Source organism: Ranitomeya imitator, chromosome 1 (genome assembly GCF_032444005.1).
Source record: "Ranitomeya imitator isolate aRanImi1 chromosome 1, aRanImi1.pri, whole genome shotgun sequence".
NCBI classification, from domain to species: domain Eukaryota; kingdom Metazoa; phylum Chordata; class Amphibia; order Anura; family Dendrobatidae; genus Ranitomeya; species Ranitomeya imitator.
Genome location: NC_091282.1, coordinates 970,246,967 through 970,265,637, shown reverse-complemented (window position 1 = coordinate 970,265,637; position 18,671 = coordinate 970,246,967). Strand labels below are relative to the sequence as shown.

General features: G+C 42.1%; 1 protein-coding gene across 5 annotated transcripts in view; it reads right to left on the bottom strand.

Moving 5' to 3' along the window:
- EGF (epidermal growth factor) overlaps nt 1-18,671 on the bottom strand; it is a 249,875-nt gene that overhangs the window by 132,409 nt on the left and 98,795 nt on the right. For all 5 annotated transcript variants that reach the window (XM_069743852.1, XM_069743849.1, XM_069743850.1 and 2 more), the window contains 3 exons: nt 13,629-13,751; nt 7,354-7,473; nt 6,311-6,436 (listed from right to left, as the gene is read on the bottom strand). In XM_069743852.1, coding sequence (XP_069599953.1) covers nt 6,311-6,436; nt 7,354-7,473; nt 13,629-13,751 — 369 coding nt within the window. The remainder of the gene's footprint in view (nt 1-6,310; nt 6,437-7,353; nt 7,474-13,628; nt 13,752-18,671) is intronic.

The following is an 18,671-nucleotide window of genomic DNA, read 5'->3' as shown; positions in this document are numbered from 1 at the left end:
CATATTGCCCACACTTGTTACTTGCCACAGGTGAGTTTGAACTAGCATCACATGCTTGAAACAAAGTTGTTTACCCACAATTTTGGAAAGATGGCAACAATTTTGTCAAATCCAATTTTAGGGCTTTGTGTAAAATTATGTCCGATTTGCCTTGTTTGTCAGTTTTTTGTGTTGTTCCAATATACACAAAGGAAATAAAGGATATAAACATGTGTATAAGAAAACATATGTCATTGCAATAATTTTCTTGGAGAAATACCTTATTTCTTGGAACAGTTTCAAGGGTGCCAACACTTTCGGCCATGACTGTAAGTATGCATTTTTATCAAAATATGGCAATTTAAATACCTCAACACATCTAATATAACAAATGCTTTCTCCAAGTAGTACACTAAATTAAATGGTACTTTATATGACTACTGTAGTCTCATAATTATTCAACCTCATCATGACAAGTGTGTTTAATAATTACTAGAACACCTTTGGCTGGGATAACCTTCTGAAAACATTATGCATAACCAGATTTCTTGAAGAATCTTAGCCCTTTCCTCATGGGTAATGGCATCCAGTTAACTAATATTCTTGGGGTTTGAGAGCTTCAAATTCCAAGAAATATTATTTATGGGGCTCAATTAAGGAACTCCACAGTCTCCTAGCATTTATTCAGAACTTTAGTCTTGATGGACTTTGAGACATGCTTGGAATCATTATCCTATTTGAAGGTCCAATGATATCCAAGCTTCAGCTTCTTCACAGAATGCATGATATTTTCTTCTAGAATTTCTTAATACTTACTGTATTTTTCAGACTACACTGTGTGCAGAATTATTAGGCAAGTTGTATTTTGATCACATGATACTTTTATACATGTTGTCCTACTCCAAGCTGTTCAGGCTTGAGAGCCAACTACCAATTAAGTAAATCAGGTGATGTGCATCTCTGTAATGAGGAGGGGTGTTGTCTAATGACATCAAAACCCTATATAAGGTGTGCTTAATTATTAGGCAACTTTCTTTCCTTTGGCAAAATGGGTCAGAAGAGAGATTTGACGGGCTCTGAAAAGTCCAAAATTGTCAGACATTTTTCAGAGGGATGCAGCAGTCTTGAAATTGACAAACTTTTGAAGCATAATCACCAAACAATCAAGCGTTTCATGGCAAATAGCCAACAGGGTCGCAAGAAGCGTGTTGGGCAAAAAATAACTGCCTATGAATTGAGGAAAATCAAGCGTGAAGCTGCCAAGATGCCATTTACCACCAGTTTTGCCATATTTCAGAGCTGCAACGTTACTGGAGTAACAAAAAGAACAAGGTGTGTGATACTCAGGGACATGGCCAAGGTAAGGAAGGCTGAAAAACGACTACTTTTGAACAAGAAACATAAGATAAAACGTCAAGACTGGGCCAAGAAATATCTTAAGACTGACTTTTAAAAGGTTTTATGGACTGATGAAATGAGAGTGACTCTTGATGGGCCAGATGGATGGGCCAGAGGCTGGATCAGTAAAGGGCAGAGAGCTCCTCTCCAACTCAGATGTCAGCAAGGTGGAGGTGGGGTACTTGTATGGGCTGGTATCATCAAAGATGAACTTGTGGTTCCTTTTCGGGTTGAGGATGGAGTGAAGCTAAACTCCCAGACCTACTGCCAGTTTCTGGAAGATAACTTCCTCAAGCAGTGGTACAGGAAGAAGTCGGTATCGTTAAAAAAAACATGATTTTCATGCAGGACAATGCTCTATCACATGCCTCCAACTACTCCACAGCGTGGCTGGCCAGTAAAGGTCTCAAAGAAGAAAAAATAATGACATGGCCCCCTTGTTCACTTGATCTGAACCCCATAGAGAACTTGTGGTCCCTCATAAAATGTGAGATCTACAGGGAGGGAAAACAGTACACCACTCGGAACAGTGTCTAGGAGGCTGTGGTGGCTGCTGCACGCAATGTTGATCGTAAACAGATCAAGCAATTGACAGAATCTATGGATCGAAGGCTGTTGAGTGTCATCATATAGAAGGGTGTTTTTGCATGTCAGAAATGTTTATTTCTAAATTTTGTGCAGTTATATTGGTTTACCTGGTTAAAATAAACAAGTGAGATGGGAATATATTTGGTTTTTATTAAGTTGCCTAATAATTCTGCACAGTAATAGTTACCTGCACAAACAGATATCCTCCTAAGGCTGGGTTCACATTGCGTTATGGCTCTACGTTTAACGGACTACGTTACACCGCGGCATAACGCGGTGTAACGTAGTCCATTAACGTCGCCATAGACTGCAATGTCGGATGCATCGCTAAGCTTTGATATTTCTGAGTCTTTTGGGTTGATTGAGAACATAGTTGTTGATCAATAATAAAAATAATCCTCTAAAATACAACTTGTCTAATTATTCTGCACACAGTGTATAAGATGCACCCCAAATTTTCAGAAGGAAAATAGGGAAAAAAAATAATGTGTCAAATGGGGGTCCGTCTTACAGTCCAAATTCAGCTTACTGGGGGAAGAAGATCAGCACAGGTGGAGGAGTGGTCACGGGGGAGCCTCGTCACAAGGGTTATTCGGTAGTCCAGGCTGGTGCAGTGGTCTCCGGTAAATCCCATCTCAGGCTGGTGCGCTGGTGGTTTTCAGGGGTTCCCAGTGCTTCCGCCGGTATTTTGCAACAGGTTCAAGGGTGATGCAGCGGGGCTCTGCCTGCATTTTGTGACAGGTGCGGCAGTGATGCTCTGTGCTGCGGCGGGGCTCCGTCGGCATTTTGTGAAAGCCCGGAGGCCCCGATAGATCAATTGCTGCGATGCGGTAGCCTCCGGCAAAATGGCCACAGGGGCCGGTGCATGCTCAGATTGAGATTTCGGCAGTGAGATCTCAATCTGCTACAACACGGTAGCCTCCGGGAAAATGGCCACTGGAGGTTGCGCATGCTCAGATTCAGATCTCATCTCCCAAGATCTCAGGACGAGATATTGGTGCCGAGATCTCAATCTGAGCATGCGCCGCCCCCAGCAGCCATTTTCCTGGAGGCCCCCGCTTCGCAGCAATGGATCTACGGGGGCCTCCGGTCTTTCAGAAAATGCCAGGGGAGCCCCCGCACTACCGCCGCACCACAGAGCACAACCGCGGCACTGACATGGGAATGGAGGCTGCATCGCCCTGCAGCATCAAACCAGGACCGCCGCCACAGTATTTTGTAAGTATATTCCAACTATAAGACGCACCCCCCATTGTCCCCAAAAAGTTTTTGGGAAAAAAGTGTGTCTTATAGTCCAAAAAATGTGGTAATTGAGTCCATCTTATCCCACAGGAAACATAGCAGCCATAGAGCATCATCAGGTCACCACCAAGACGCACTTTAGGCAAGGTGTTTTCTTGAGCGAATGCTTCATTCATGGTGGCTGAGTGGTTAGCACTGCAGCCGGCAGCGCTGGGGTTCTAGGTTCAAATTCAACCGTTTGCATGTTCTCCACGTGTTTGCATGGGAATACTCCACTTTCCTCCCACACTCCAAAAACATACTGATAGCTAATTTAGATTGTGAACCCCAATGGGGACAGTGCAGATAATATCTATAAAGCGCTATAGAATTAATGGCACTATATAAGTGAGCAAAACAAATAAATACATAAATTCTTTCTGCTTCCAACATACCGCTGATCCAGTGGCTTGAAAAGTTCTAGTTTTGTTTCATCGCTCCATAGAACACAACCCCAGAGCATTTATAGCTTATTTATATGGTTTTCAGAAATTTTGAGATTTTTCTTGTAGTTTTAGGTCAGTAACGATGCACATATTGTAAACATTCAGTGTTTCATATGTATCTCACTGCATAAACTAAAACCTCAGTTCCTGCTGGCACCAAATCTTGATGCAGGTCTTTTACAGTTCTCAGGAATCTGGTGGTAGCCAATGATAGCTTCCTCTTTCTCCCACTTCCAGGTAGTCTACCAGTGCTCTTTTAACTTTAACCTTGTGCACTTTACATCAAACTGTATCTCTGTAAACATTCAATGACTTTGCTTTAATTTGGCATCCTTCTTTGTTTATGGAAGGCAGTGATCCCATCTCCTAATGTTTGGACCACGCTTTTGACAAACCAAGAATATTAGTGAACTGGATGCCATGCCCCATGAGGAATTGGCTAAAGGCCCCTTCACATTAAGCGACGCTGCAGCGATACCGACAACGATCCGGATCGCTGCAGCGTCGCTGTTTGGTCGCTGGAGAGCTGTCACACAGACCGCTCTCCAGCGACCAACGATGCCGGTAACCAGGGTAAACATCGGGTAACTAAGCGCAGGGCCGCGCTTAGCAACCCGATGTTTACCCTGGTTACCATCCTAAAAGTAAAAAAAACAAACACTGCATACTTACCTACCGCTGTCTGTCCCCGGCGCTCTGCTTCTCTGCACTCCTCCTGTACTGGCTGTGAGCACAGCGGCCGGAAAGCAGAGCGGTGACATCACCGCTCTGCTTTCCGGCTGACCGACGCTCACAGCCAGTACAGGAGGAGTGCAGAGCACAGCGCCGGGGACAGACAGCGGTAGGTAACATAGTAACATAGTAACATAGTAACATAGTTAGTAAGGCCGAAAAAAGACATTTGTCCATCCAGTTCAGCCTATATTCCATCATAATAAATCCCCAGATCTACGTCCTTCTACAGAACCTAATTGTATGATACAATATTGTTCTGCTCCAGGAAGACATCCAGGCCTCTCTTGAACCCCTCGACTGAGTTCGCCATCACCACCTCCTCAGGCAAGCAATTCCAGATTCTCACTGCCCTAAGAGTAAAGAATCCTCTTCTATGTTGGTGGAAAAACCTTCTCTCCTCCAGACGCAAAGAATGCCCCCTTGTGCCCGTCACCTTCCTTGGTATAAACAGATCCTCAGCGAGATATTTGTATTGTCCCCTTATATACTTATACATGGTTATTAGATCGCCCCTCAGTCGTCTTTTTTCTAGACTAAATAATCCTAATTTCGCTAATCTATCTGGGTATTGTAGTTCTCCCATCCCCTTTATTAATTTTGTTGCCCTCCTTTGTACTCTCTCTAGTTCCATTATATCCTTCCTGAGCACCGGTGACCAAAACTGGACACAGTACTCCATGTGCGGTCTAACTAGGGATTTGTACAGAGGCAGTATAATGCTCTCATCATGTGTATCCAGACCTCTTTTAATGCACCCCATGATCCTGTTTGCCTTGGCAGCTGCTGCCTGGCACTGGCTGCTCCAGGTAAGTTTATCATTAACTAGGATCCCCAAGTCCTTCTCCCTGTCAGATTTACCCAGTGGTTTCCCATTCAGTGTGTAATGGTGATATTGATTCCTTCTTCCCATGTGTATAACCTTACATTTATCATTGTTAAACCTCATCTGCCACCTTTCAGCCCAAGTTTCCAACTTATCCAGATCCATCTGTAGCAGAATACTATCTTCTCTTGTATTAACTGCTTTACATAGTTTTGTATCATCTGCAAATATCGATATTTTACTGTGTAAACCTTCTACCAGATCATTAATGAATATGTTGAAGAGAACAGGTCCCAATACTGACCCCTGCGGTACCCCACTGGTCACAGCGACCCAGTTAGAGACTATACCATTTATAACCACCCTCTGCTTTCTATCACTAAGCCAGTTACTAACCCATTTACACACATTTTCCCCCAGACCAGGCATTCTCATTTTGTGTACCAACCTCTTGTGCGGCACGGTATCAAACGCTTTGGAAAAATCGAGATATACCACGTCCAATGACTCACCGTGGTCCAGCCTATAGCTTATATAGGTTAATACTTATAGGTAAGTATGTACTGTTTGTTTTTTTTAACTTTTAGGATGGTAACCAGGGTAGACATCGGGTTACTAAGCGCGGCCCTGCGCTTAGTTACCCGATGTTTACCCTGGTTACCAGTGAAGACATCGCTCAATCGGTGTCACACACGCCAATCCAGCGATGTCCACGGGAGATCCAGCGACGAAATAAAGTTCTGGACTTTGTTCAGCGACCAACGATGGCACAGCAGGGGCCTGATCGTTGGTCGCTGTCACACATAGCGATTTCCTTAACGATATCGTTGCAACGTCACCAAAAGCAACGATATCGTTAACGATATCGTTATGTGTGAAGGTACCTTAAGATTCCTCAGGACCACAGATAGAATCTGATGTCTGGCTATGCATCAAGTTCACAGCAGGTCATAACAGCCAAAGTTTCCCCTCTAAGTACTAAAGACACTTGTCTTGAAGGAGTTGAATCACAGAAAGTTTAAAAAATTTTATATATACAAATCTCTCAAGTTTTACCGACCTGAAGCAAGACAACTTTTCTTGTCTGTCTGTAAAATATAACCTGGAAAACAGTGACATTCCCAGCTATCATCTCTGGATCTCCTGCATACCTGGCTACATCCTCCATTGTCTGGAGAGGAACAACCTGAAGGGGAAAAAAAAACAAAGATGCCATTGTGTTCAGAACAATGCCATTATCTAATGCGATATGCTTGCAAAATAATAATCCACTCCACCGCTTCTGTTGAGAGTTTACCACTTAAACCCACTTTTTTGGTATGTTGGTAGGATCTTTGAGCATCCCAAACCATTATTATCCAGTGGCACTGCTCAATGGCCCAGCTATTCAGTCCATGCCTGCGGTATCATTTACTATGGGAATAAAATGTGGGGCCCTGCAGAATAAAAGTAGGACAATACAGAATAAAATTTAGACCTATCTGGGAGGAAAGAAATCTTTTGATGTTTGGCCCCCTGCACGCAGGAGAACCTTTGTTGATAATGATTATAGCAGCTAATCTCTATAATGCAGCAAACAATGCTCCACGCAATTTTGATATGTATCACATAATGATAAAGGTGTACAGCTGGCATCTACTTGATAGAAAGGGCAGCATCTCCATACATGCCAACTGGCCAATTTTTCAAACTCAAACGAGATCGGTTTTACACATGAATGTGTGCATATTTAAGGGATTGGAGTGGTCTTGGGTTGGGTAGAAGGTAACTAAATAATTCCTAAATTCTAACAATATGACATACAATTCTCCATGTAATTTTGATGTGCATCATTCTGTATCTATGTGGTAAATATAGACAGCAGCTCCACTCTTTGTCTGCAAATGCGTTAATAAATTGGGTCTAACTCCTCTGTGGTTCTGCCAAGAGATTATGTGGCCTACGTCCCTCTGTGCCTCAATCACATGCCTTATCGTCCAGGCATTTTACACTAGAAGGAGAACAATACTAACAATACTTTACAAGAAGTTCCACATTTTCTAGAATCTATCCCCTATGTCTCATCATATCTCATATCTATGTACCATTCCCTTCATACTATACCTCTGCATGTTTTTCGATCACTTGCAAGAACGGAGCCTTCAGGACAGAAACAGACAGGTCCTGTAGTGGTCTGTATGCAGCCATGACTGCAGTTGTTGTCCTGTAAGCACGGTGTCTCATCTAATAGATTTAAACAGAGATCTGATGATTGTCTTGTTATAAAAATGCTTGTAAATGTTTTTGTACTAAAAATTTCAGTCACAAGAAAAAAAAATGAAAAACACACAGATTATTATACTTGTATCTTAACATTAGCAATGTCTGAGAGAGAAGAAATATGGATTGGGATGATACGAGAACTGTTCATTGTAGAATGCAAATCCAGTGATCATACTCTGCTAAATATTCCCCATTAATAACAATGCTGTAGTCATGACAATTGCAGTAGTCGCGGTTGTGACCAAGCCCTGAAGCCAAGGAAGGCCACAGGTCCCCCTCACCACATAATTGCTTCTGAATGCTACTACATTAAATATTCACATTTCCTTCAATGTCAGAGACATGGGGATAGAATAGCAGTGATATCGGCATCCTCATCTGCTAGATTAGGAACAGAGAGCTTCTTTGGACTTTTTTTTCTGTCCACCCCTTCTGACAATCTATGGTTGTAAATCCCTTCCAAAGCACTATTCAAGAGCACTGATCTGTCCCCTATGTAAATATATTTTGTGCTTTGACTAGATAAACTCTACTATAAGTGGCCATAGTGAATGTACATTGCTAGCTTGTGGCATGCTCTCTTCAAATACAGCATAGCTATATTCTTATGGTCTCACGCGCATTTCCAGGTGCCTATCTACCTCTTGTCAGGATGACGCGGTTGGGACCATGGCAAGCGTATGTGTTGTGGGGTCCGCTTCTGACCTCAGATGAACTATTCTCTTTATACCTAGTTTTTTTCTTGTGTGACATGTGCATTTTGTTTTCTGATTCAGACGCCCCACGTTGGTGGCGCTTTCCTGCTCTATTTGTTTTTCTAAATTTTTCTCATTGGTTAGCCACTATATTAATCAAATTACACCTGTGTTTGGATTTAAGATAATTAACTTTATATACACTTTATATACGTTTATTCACTTATGACACAGTGGCATGTAAAAGTTTGGACACCCCTGGTCAATGTTTCTGTTATTGTGAAAAGTTAAGCAAGTTGAAGATGAAAGGCCTAAAGTTAAAGATGACGCATTTCCTTTGTATTTTAGGCAAATATAGGGAATATATATATATATATATATATATATATATATATATATATATATACAGTGGGGGAAAAAGTATTTAGTCAGCCACCAATTGTGCAAGTTCTTCCACTTAAAAAGATGAGAGAGGCCTGTAATTGACATCATAGGTAGACCACAACTATGAGAGTCAAAATGAGAAAACAAATCCAGAAAATCACCTTGTCTGATTTGGCAAGATTTATTTAGCAAATTATGGTGGAAAATAAGTATTTGGTCACCTAAAAACATGCAAGTTTTCTGGCTCTCACAGACATGTAACTTCTTCTTTAAGAGGCTCCTCTGTCCTCCACTCATAACCTGTAGTAATGGCACCGGTTTGAACTTGTTATCAGTGGAAAAGACACCTGTGCACACCCTCAAACAGTCTGACTCCAAACTCCACTATGGTGAAGACCAAAGAGCTGTCGAAGGACACCAGAAACAAAATTGTAGTCCTGCACCAGGCTATCTGCGATAGACAAGCAGTTTGGTGTGATGAAATCAACGGTGGGAGCAATAATAAGTGGAAGAACTTGCACAATTGGTGACTGACAAAATACTTTTTTTCCCCACTGTACATTTGTTGTATTTCTGAAGAACAGGGTGAAAATGATTAGTTAGCCAAGTATGTCTCCGAATCTGAACCCAATCAAACACTTATGGGGAATTCCGAAGAGACAAGTTGAGCATCATGCATCCAGCATCCAGGCTCAAAAAGAGATCAGTCTTGAAAGCACCACTCCAGCATTTGTTTGTTTTTCAAGGCTGGAGTAGCACTTTAAATGTAAGCCTCCATCCTGCCCCTGATCACATACTCACCCTCTAGCATCTTCACCGTTTTTCGGTACCACTCCAGTCCCACGGCTTCATCTTGTGACAGTAGCTTCTGACTGACCTGAAATCAGAAGCTATGTTACAAGCTCTCAATACAAGTCTATGAGAACCAGAATGAGGCTCTCATAGACTTGTATTGAAAAGTGATCTCCGCGCTGCTCCATGAAACAATGGAGCAGCAAGCAAGTTGCTTTTCACCAAGGCCGATGGGAGAGGCAGAGAAAACAGATGAAAACCCAGAAGGTGAGAATGAGACAGGGGGCAAGGGATTTATATTTAAAGCACCACTCCATTGGGCAATAAAAAAAAAACGCTGGATTGATGCTTGAAGAATTGAAAAAGATAAATGCTACAATGTATTGCTACATTTTTCCATCCATGCCTAGAAGACTTGGTGCTATCCTTAAAAATCAAGAAGGTCCTACAAAATACTAGATATGGTAGTTTTTGATTGGGTGTATTCAGTTTTGCATCATCTAATTTGAGTAAAACAATTTTGTAAGGAAAGGTTTATTATTATACTTACTTTCTTGTAATATTTAAAAAAAAAACATTCTATGAAACTCCATCTTGTAAAAAATTGTTAAAATTGTTTTTGTATTCACACAGATATTGCTGGAAATCCTTTTTTTTCAAAGTGGGTGTACTCCTTTGTGCTGACCAGTGTATAATATACAATATATGCATATGTGTATATCCATTTAACAGCCTGTGGAAGCACGGTCATTTTACCAACACAGCATTTTCACTGTGAAGGAGAAGCGAGATCTTTTGCACATCTCTGCTTACTATTGCTGATGAATGCAGATTCCACTTTTTTTTACAGCTCATGTGATAAAATGTATAAAGCTTTATAAACTGCTGTTATGCTAATACAGAAGCAGCTTCCCTAGTTAGGAGTCTTTTGTCTTCGAATTATTGATGCCAAGCCATAATAGCAGCATAAATTGTTAAATCTGTGTCTAGGAGCTAATACCATTGTATATGTTCCCGGCAATTTAGAATTCTCATTTAATTGACATATTACTGTCCCCTGAATATGCCTGTAATTCACATGCAACAAAAGTAACTCATATTAAAAAGCAATTCATTTGGCTGTAGAACATTTAGCTAACAATAAAATAAGCATTTACTGGAAATCTATAATCTCACATAGGAACTTTTATTTTACTAATGCATGTTAGGAAACGAAAAACAAGAAGCCAGTATAATGCCATCATAAATGTGTAATATGCTATTCTTTTTATTGCTCGTAGTTACTTTGCTGCAGTAAGAATACTGATAATCTAAGATAACTGACAGTTTCCTATGAGGCAGCTAATAACATAGAACTATTCCATTAATGACTCAGGCTATAACTATAGCCATGGGAAAAACAGATTCTCGCTAATTATAACCTAACTGCACTGTGATTTATACAGATAATCTCTTGTCATTGGGGCAATTATTGGGTTAAACATGCTAAATAAATTGTAAAATTCACATTTGTACACTCCAGTTTTTGTGAAAATTGACCCTAAAACATGTTTGTCATTTATATTTATGTGCAGCCTAATATTTACAGCTTAAAGGAGGTTTGCTTCTTTTAATTTGGCTTATTTTTCTTAGTGTTGTGTTTTTTGTTTTTTTTATTATTTTTACATCACATATTACTTAATAGTTTTTACACTTTTTTGATCAAAATTATGTTAACTAAGTACATTATGTTATGTTCATGTGCTATTGCTATTTATTTATTAGGGTACTTGCTCATTTTGTCTTTTTCTTAGGTTTTATCTGTTTAATGGCCAGTGTGAACATGCACCTACTTGTTGCATGCATACCAACTTATATTCCAGTTCATCCATTTAGGTTTTAGTTTCAGGTTTTTACACTCTGTGCAAGTAAGGCTGTGGCCTCCCTTTTCTTTGAGCTGGACATTATTTTTACATAGCTCCCCATAGCTGGGTGTCCATTAATCAGGGTCTCAATCCTGCTCAGCCCTTATTCACATTTACATCATTTGACATATGGTAAGGTTTTAATCCTATAGGTTAGGACTATCCCAAATAAGGTCACCTTGATGCAGTGGCAAGGTTTGTACATTTTTTTTAATCACATAGATATTAACTAAGTGCCCTATGTTATTTTCATGTACTATTGCTATTTATTTATTTACTTTGGATTATTTGCTCACTTTGTTTCTATCTTAGGTTTTGTATATTTATGTGCAGCTTAATATTTATAAGTTGAAGCTGCATTGCTTCTTTTAATTTGACTTATTTTTCTTCGTGTTGTGTCTTTTGCTTTTTGGGTTTTTTATATTACATATTACTTAATAGTAAAGTCAATAGTGTAACATGTTTTCATTGTAGAAATTATGGGACTGCTGCACGACGGACTGATATATACTATAGATAGATTCTTTTTATTGTGAAGAAAACAAATAAGACAAAAGAACTGAAAACTTTAGTGTGCATAACTACATCCCCTTTAATGTCAGTGCTTTGTATAGCTTCCTTTTGCGAAAATTACAGCCGCAAGTCACTTTCAATAAGTCTGTGAGCTTTCCACCTCTTGCCACTGGTATTTTTGCCCATTTCGCAAATCAAAACAGCTCATTCAAATTAGGTGGTTTCCTCTGGTGAACAGCAATTTTCAATACTGACCACAAATTTTCATTTGGATTAAGGGCTGGCCTTCGACTAGGCCACTCAAAAACATTTACACATTTCCCCTTAAACCACTTGAGTGTTGCTTTATCAAGAAGCTTTGGGTAATTGTCTTGTTGAAAATTGAACCTCTATCCCAGTCTCAAATCACTGACAGACTGAAACAGGTTTTGCTCAAGAATATTCCTGTGTTTCGCACCATCCATCTTCCCCTCGACTCGGACCATTTTCCCTGTCATTGCTGCTGAAGTACATCCCCACAGCATGATGTTACCACCACCATGTTTCGCTGTGGGGATAGTGTTCTTGGAGTGATGAGCTGTGTTGGTTTGGCACCATACATAGCATTTACCTTGATGGACAAAAAGTTAAATTTTGGTCTCATCTGACCACAGCACCTTCCTCCATACATTTGGGGAGTCTCCCACTTCTTTTCGCAAACTCAAAATGAGCCTTATATTTTCTGTAAGCGAAGAATTTTTTTCTGGTCAATGTACGGCTTATTATGGTCGTATGGTCAGGTAGTGTAAAAAACTTGACACTCATTACGTATGCTAAACAAGGATGTCTAATTTCTGTCTGGATATTTCTGCAATAAAAATTACATTATGTTGATCATATGTAACAAGTGCCAAGTTTTTTACACTATTGCTGACGGAACTGGATCCTACTTGTGCATCACTCTAACCAGCAGTGCTTTTTTTGTCTTTACATATGGACAGATATTCCAGTCTCTGCTTGGGAAATCTGCCGCTTCTTCGGGGTTACCTTTGGTCTCTGTGCTGCGTCTGTGATTAATGCCCTTCTTGCCTGGGATGAGAGTTTGGTGTGCGGCCCTCTCTTGGCAGGTGTGTTGTGGTATCATCTCCTTTCCATTTCTCAACAACTTTATCCCTGACTTGTTTGGAGATCTCCTTGGTCTCCATAGTGTTGTTTGGTTAGTGGTGCCACTTGCTTAATGGTTTTGCAGCCTCTGTGGCCTTTCAGAAAAGGTATGTATATACTGACAGACTATGTGACACATATTGCACACAGGTGGACTTCCCTTCATTTTTAGGGGGTTCACAAAGGGGTGACTACATATGGACATGTCAATTTGATCCAATAAATTTAATTTATGTCTATATTTTTCTCACTTCACTAACTTAGACTATTTAGTGCTGATGTATCACACACAAATCGGATTACAAAAATATTTAAACACAGGTTTTAATCTAACAGAATAGGTAAAACGCCTGCAGTGTACAGGGGCTTTTTGGAGGGCAATATGGCTTGCACTGTTATGGGGTTATGCCTTGTTGATGACTAACATATTCCTTTAATGACATTGGAATGACATGAAACTAGTATTGAAGTCTTTGGAGTAAGTATCCTACATAAAGATATCAGACCACAGATATCAGCTCCAAGCCCACAACAAGTATGACTTATCTAGAGGACTCGTAGCAGGTTCAGCTAAAGCTTTCTGGAAAACCTATGCATAGATAACAACCACAGTCAAATGACAATGCAAGCTAATATCGTCTAATACATAGATCCAGCAAGCACATATTGATGGTGAGATACTTACCATGGCATGACTTTTTATCTGGGAGGAGGACATAACCTCTGGGACAGCTACAATAATAGGAGCCTGGGATATTTTCACAGCCAAGAGTGCAGCCATGGCTCCATAAGGAACATTCATTAATATCTAATGACAGAGAAAATTAAACTTGAGCCTCTTTGATTACATACCTGTTCCTCAGTCTACGGCAGATAAAGATAACAATCTGTCTTGTCTGTTTTCATTCCATTTTAAATATGTTTAAGTTCACCTGAATGTGAAAGTCTACGAGACCACCTTTAACCTCCCCCAGTAAACATTTAGAACTGCACATCTGGGACTGTTCCCCTCTGTAGTAATATTACACATAACTCATCTGTTGTAGAAGGCTGGAAGTATAGGAAGTCCTAACATCCAGCAAACTACAGCAACCAATAAAGAGCCACATTATCTAATTCCTGTTCACTGAGCATTTCTGTTTGTTTCTGTCCTAATATTTTCCCGTTGATTCTACCGTATTCAGTTTTAATACCAAGCAGTTGTAGTTAAAAATAAAAGAACAGGAATTCTTACTATTGCTTATCCTCTCTACTACTCCTGCTTTACACAAAGACCCTTTCATTTGTCTTTAGGAAAACCTGTAATGTCCCCAAATATTATTAACCTGCAGGTATATGGTTAGTCTGCAGGTTAATAGCAATACAATACTGTCTGACTCTTGGCGCTTTGACTGACAGTTCGCTCTGCACAGATGCGCTACATAATCACACTCAGCTTTGCTCTGCTCTGAGCACTTTATCATCACACACAGCTCTGTAGTCAAATCAGTGAGAATAGGAGACTGTCATTATATGTCTGACACTGAGGAATCTGCTCTAACCTATTGTTGGGGCGTGTTCTTTTAATCTCTTTATGCTGCTGCCTGCTTATAATTGGTCAACCTCATGCAGGTGAAGAAGTGCAAGCCCCTGGAGAATAATCCCGGGTAATGAACATTTGGACGTATCATATATTATAACCTAAACTTTATAAGCTGATATTTCCCAAATGGAAAGGAAAAATTTAAATATACATTTTATTTAACTATGCAGACACTATTCCATGATTTGGTCAATTTATTGTGCTCAGACTAGTGAAAGGTCCTATTTAACTCATTCTGCAACCAGCACTAGACAGTGTGACACAGTGGCTATCCAAGGGTAAGTTTTCATGAAACCCAATTGCAATAATTTTTTTTTTTATCCAAATACCTGAATTTAAGAAAAAAGTACAGTACTTTATCTAACCTGTCAGTGTTTGTCTTACAGCATATCAGACCCTGCCTCTCGTGTAAAAAAAAAAAAACTTATTAGCAGGACTATGAATTCATGTACTGGTGCGTCCAATGTTTTGTTCCCATATATGGAGCTGGCTCAGGAGTTGAACCTGCACCATACCCGGCAAATATTGCCTGGGTTAACAGCCAACATCTGTCTCTAAGAGCAGTGAGTGGAGCTGGAGCTCTGACCACTGTTTTTAAACCATCATACTGTATACTGATGTAAATCTCTGACAGTGGTATTTAAAGCTTGATCCAGGGTAGGGGGGAATTTCTTGTTTTCACCTCCCCATCTTACATCACCCCCTAAGTGACGTGATCGTGGTGTGCCTACGAGTTGCCTCCAGCAGGTAGCCATACCCTGACGAAGCTCCTGCCTGTCACTGGGCTTCATATGGGACCGTAATTTTCTTTATGTACTGCAAAAAGTCTATAGAACAGTCTATAGAAAAAGCATTAAGACAATCACAGGTTAATGTCCCGAAGGAGACTAAAAATAACGTAAAAAACAAACTTTTTCAAAATATAAAAAAAATCATTATTGCAATACTGGAATAGCTATCTGGGCATACTAACTATGTACTGTTAATAGCCTTGGAAGTTTTTTGTTAGCCCTCCATTGAGCTACTCTGTTTTTTAAGTACATCCCTTAGCACCATTTTTATTTTTATTTTGGTTTATCTTGTGATATTTAGGTGCATCTCTCTGATTCAACCAGATACGTTTGCAGAAGCAGAAGTTTATAACGTAGAGCTGTGAAAATAAAATAAAAAAATCACATTCATCCCAGATAAATCTTTTTTAGCTCCAAATTTAGCATTTTCATATGAGTTACAGGAGAAATTGCTCAACCAATTTGTTATGCAATTTTTCCTGAGAGCGCAGATACCCAATATGTGGACAAAAACAGCTGTTTGGGTGTGTAAGGAGGTTGCTGTCCCTGCTCCTTACCTGGAACCACTTAGTCAGACAGCTGGGTTGTCCGGGGGAAGACTTTCTGGTTCTGGACACAAGGGACCATGTGACGGCTGGGGCAGGGAGGAAGAGACGTGGGTGTGGTCGGAAAAGTGCGGGAGAGCAGAGTGTGCCAGACAGAGGGGGCAGCTGCACAGAGAGAAGGCAGGCTGCAGCGTCGCGCTCCCCATGACAGAGTGCTCCCCATGAGGACACTAAAGCTGGAGTGAGAGTGGGGACTTGGAAGCCTCCATAATCTGAGAAGACTATTCCTCTGACAGTGCAGAGACAGTGACTCGAGTGCAGCCCTGGTGACCGCAGTGACAAGCAAAGATCCCTGAGTGTGATAAGTAACTGCCCAGTGTGTGTGTGACATCGTTACTACAGAGAAGCTGCCAGGCTTACAGAGACTCCTGCAGCAGTGACAGACGGGACTGTGCTACTTCCTGGTTCCAGTTTCACTTTGAGAAGAACAGGCTGCAGAGACTTAACCCCGGAGTTTCCAGGAGACAGAGAAGAGACCAGGATCTCAAGCCCTGCTGGTGACTGTACCCACGTTGGAAAAAGGACCCTCCAGTCAGGACCTCCCTGGGCTGATAAGTTACAAGAACACTCGTTAACCCTTTTGATTCCGCTTAACTGTTTACTGTTTGATTTGTCTCTATTAACCCCCTGTTTACTCCCTGCGAGGAGAATTTTACCCCTGTTAATAAATCCCCTTCAACAGTTGGTCTGTCTGTTGCGTGGTGACATACTCAGTACCTGCATGTTATTACATTTGGCGTAGTCGTCAGGATGTCACACGGTAGCGCGGAAGGGGCAGACCAAGCAGTTGGGGGAGGCCCCAGGTTTAGCATTTCCCCGGGAGCCATGTTAGTTAGTTAACTTGCCAAAATTCTCGGGGAGTGATGTCATGTTGTGGAGTTGGATGGAACGCATCCGAGGGATGATTCAGATACATCCTATGACACCGGCTTTGCAGGCGGAAATAGCGGTTATGGCCCTAGAGGGGGATGCACGGGACTCTGTTATGCTCAGACCCCCCCAGGCAAGAGATACCCTGGACAAAGTATTACGTATACTTGAGGAGACGCATGGGGACCCCACTGAAGGTAGGGGGGCTGCGCATGCGACTGTTCCTCCGGGTACAAAGAGAGGGGGAGACCGTGACGCAATATATGAACGCACTGCAGGAGCTTCATACTGCCATTATACGGAAGGACGGCGTAGGTGTGGGGTCAATTGACGTGCTGCAGTACCAACTGGTGATAGGCTTGCGAGATGTGTTGGTGAAACAGGCCCTGCGAGAGCGCATGCGCGTAAAGCTAGATATGACTTTCTCTGAGGTCGGGAGTGAGGCACGCACGCGCGAGCAAGAGCAAGGGGTGGTAGTGCCAGTGGGACAAGTATGGAGCGGGAGGTAACAGCCCCTCAGTGGGTAGAAGACTTGAAGAAGGAGGTTAAGCGAGTCCATGAGGAAGTGGCTGAATATAAGAAGATCCCTGCTGCAGAGTACAGTCCTCTGGTGCGAGAACGAGAGACCGCCCCCCAAAGTGAGACTAGTGCCGCCTGGCGAAGAAGACTGCCTACATGCTACAACTGCGGAGCACCCAGTCAAAATGAAGAGGAGGCAATGTGGACCCGAGATTCCCAGCTGAAGATAAGAAGAATCTGGGAGGAGATTGAGAGTCTGGGGAAAGCCCTTACTGCCATTTTGGAGACCAGCGGCATACCCCGAGGTAACATGCGGAAGCCGTCAGAAAGAAATCGAGGAGAAGTGCGCAGCATGAAGAATGCTTCGGTGGTGGCCCCAGAGTGTAACTCCGTATCCTGGGGTGAAGAGCAACCGCAGATGAGAGATGTCCCCCGCCGAGGTCAACGATCCAGACTGAAGCGCCCTCCAGACAGATGCAGACGTGAGTGCTGGTCGTGCCGAAAGTTGGGACACATGTCCAGAAATTGCCCTACCCGAGAGGAGCGGTGGCAGAGATCCGCTCACCCCTCTGAGGGTCCTGCTATCTGGAGGAAACATCATCCCTGGAGAGAATGGTACGGCCGGAAGAGAAGAGTTCCACCTAAGGCAAGGCAGTACCACAATGTCGGATGCCAAGGAGAGGTGGAGAAGGTGTCGAGCATCTCCGGTGGAATGACTGCGCTGTCCCAAGGCGTGAAGGCGAGCCTGGTGGATCTCCATCCTGGGTCTGAAGGTTCTGCTTGTGAGACTCAGCCCGGAAGAAAGGAAGGGACGTTCACTCAAGAAGACCACCGAAGTGCTTTACTACCTTGCCCAGCACAAGTTCCCGAAGGAGAGAAAGTGCCAAGTGTTCCTGAGACACTCGTTTTCAAGGTCCTAGCAGATGAGAAGGAGGAACCACTGATGTCATTCCCAGAGGTGAAGAATGTGCTGGCTGTCAGTTCACCAGTTCCTGATCGGACAGGGGAAATGGAACAGCTGTGTGAGACAGGGCATGTGGCTGAGAAGCCCTGGGAAGTGATGCCCGCTGAGCCCGGCGCAGATGACAAAGAGTCCGGCCTGCATGGTCTTAATTCATCTGATTCGAGTTTCCATGGGAATGCTCCTGTCAAAGAGAGGGGGAGCTATAGAGAAAAAATACCTGTACTAAGCCCCCAGACTGAGGAACCCGAGCAAGAAGCCCCTACGCAAACACCTGCTACTGGCAAGGCTAAGAAGAATAAGAAAAAGAAGAAGAGGTCAGCAGTTGTTGATGAAGCAGAGAAAGCATATCTCAACCTGACTGATGAGCAGCTCCTAAACCATTTAGTTTGGGAGTATG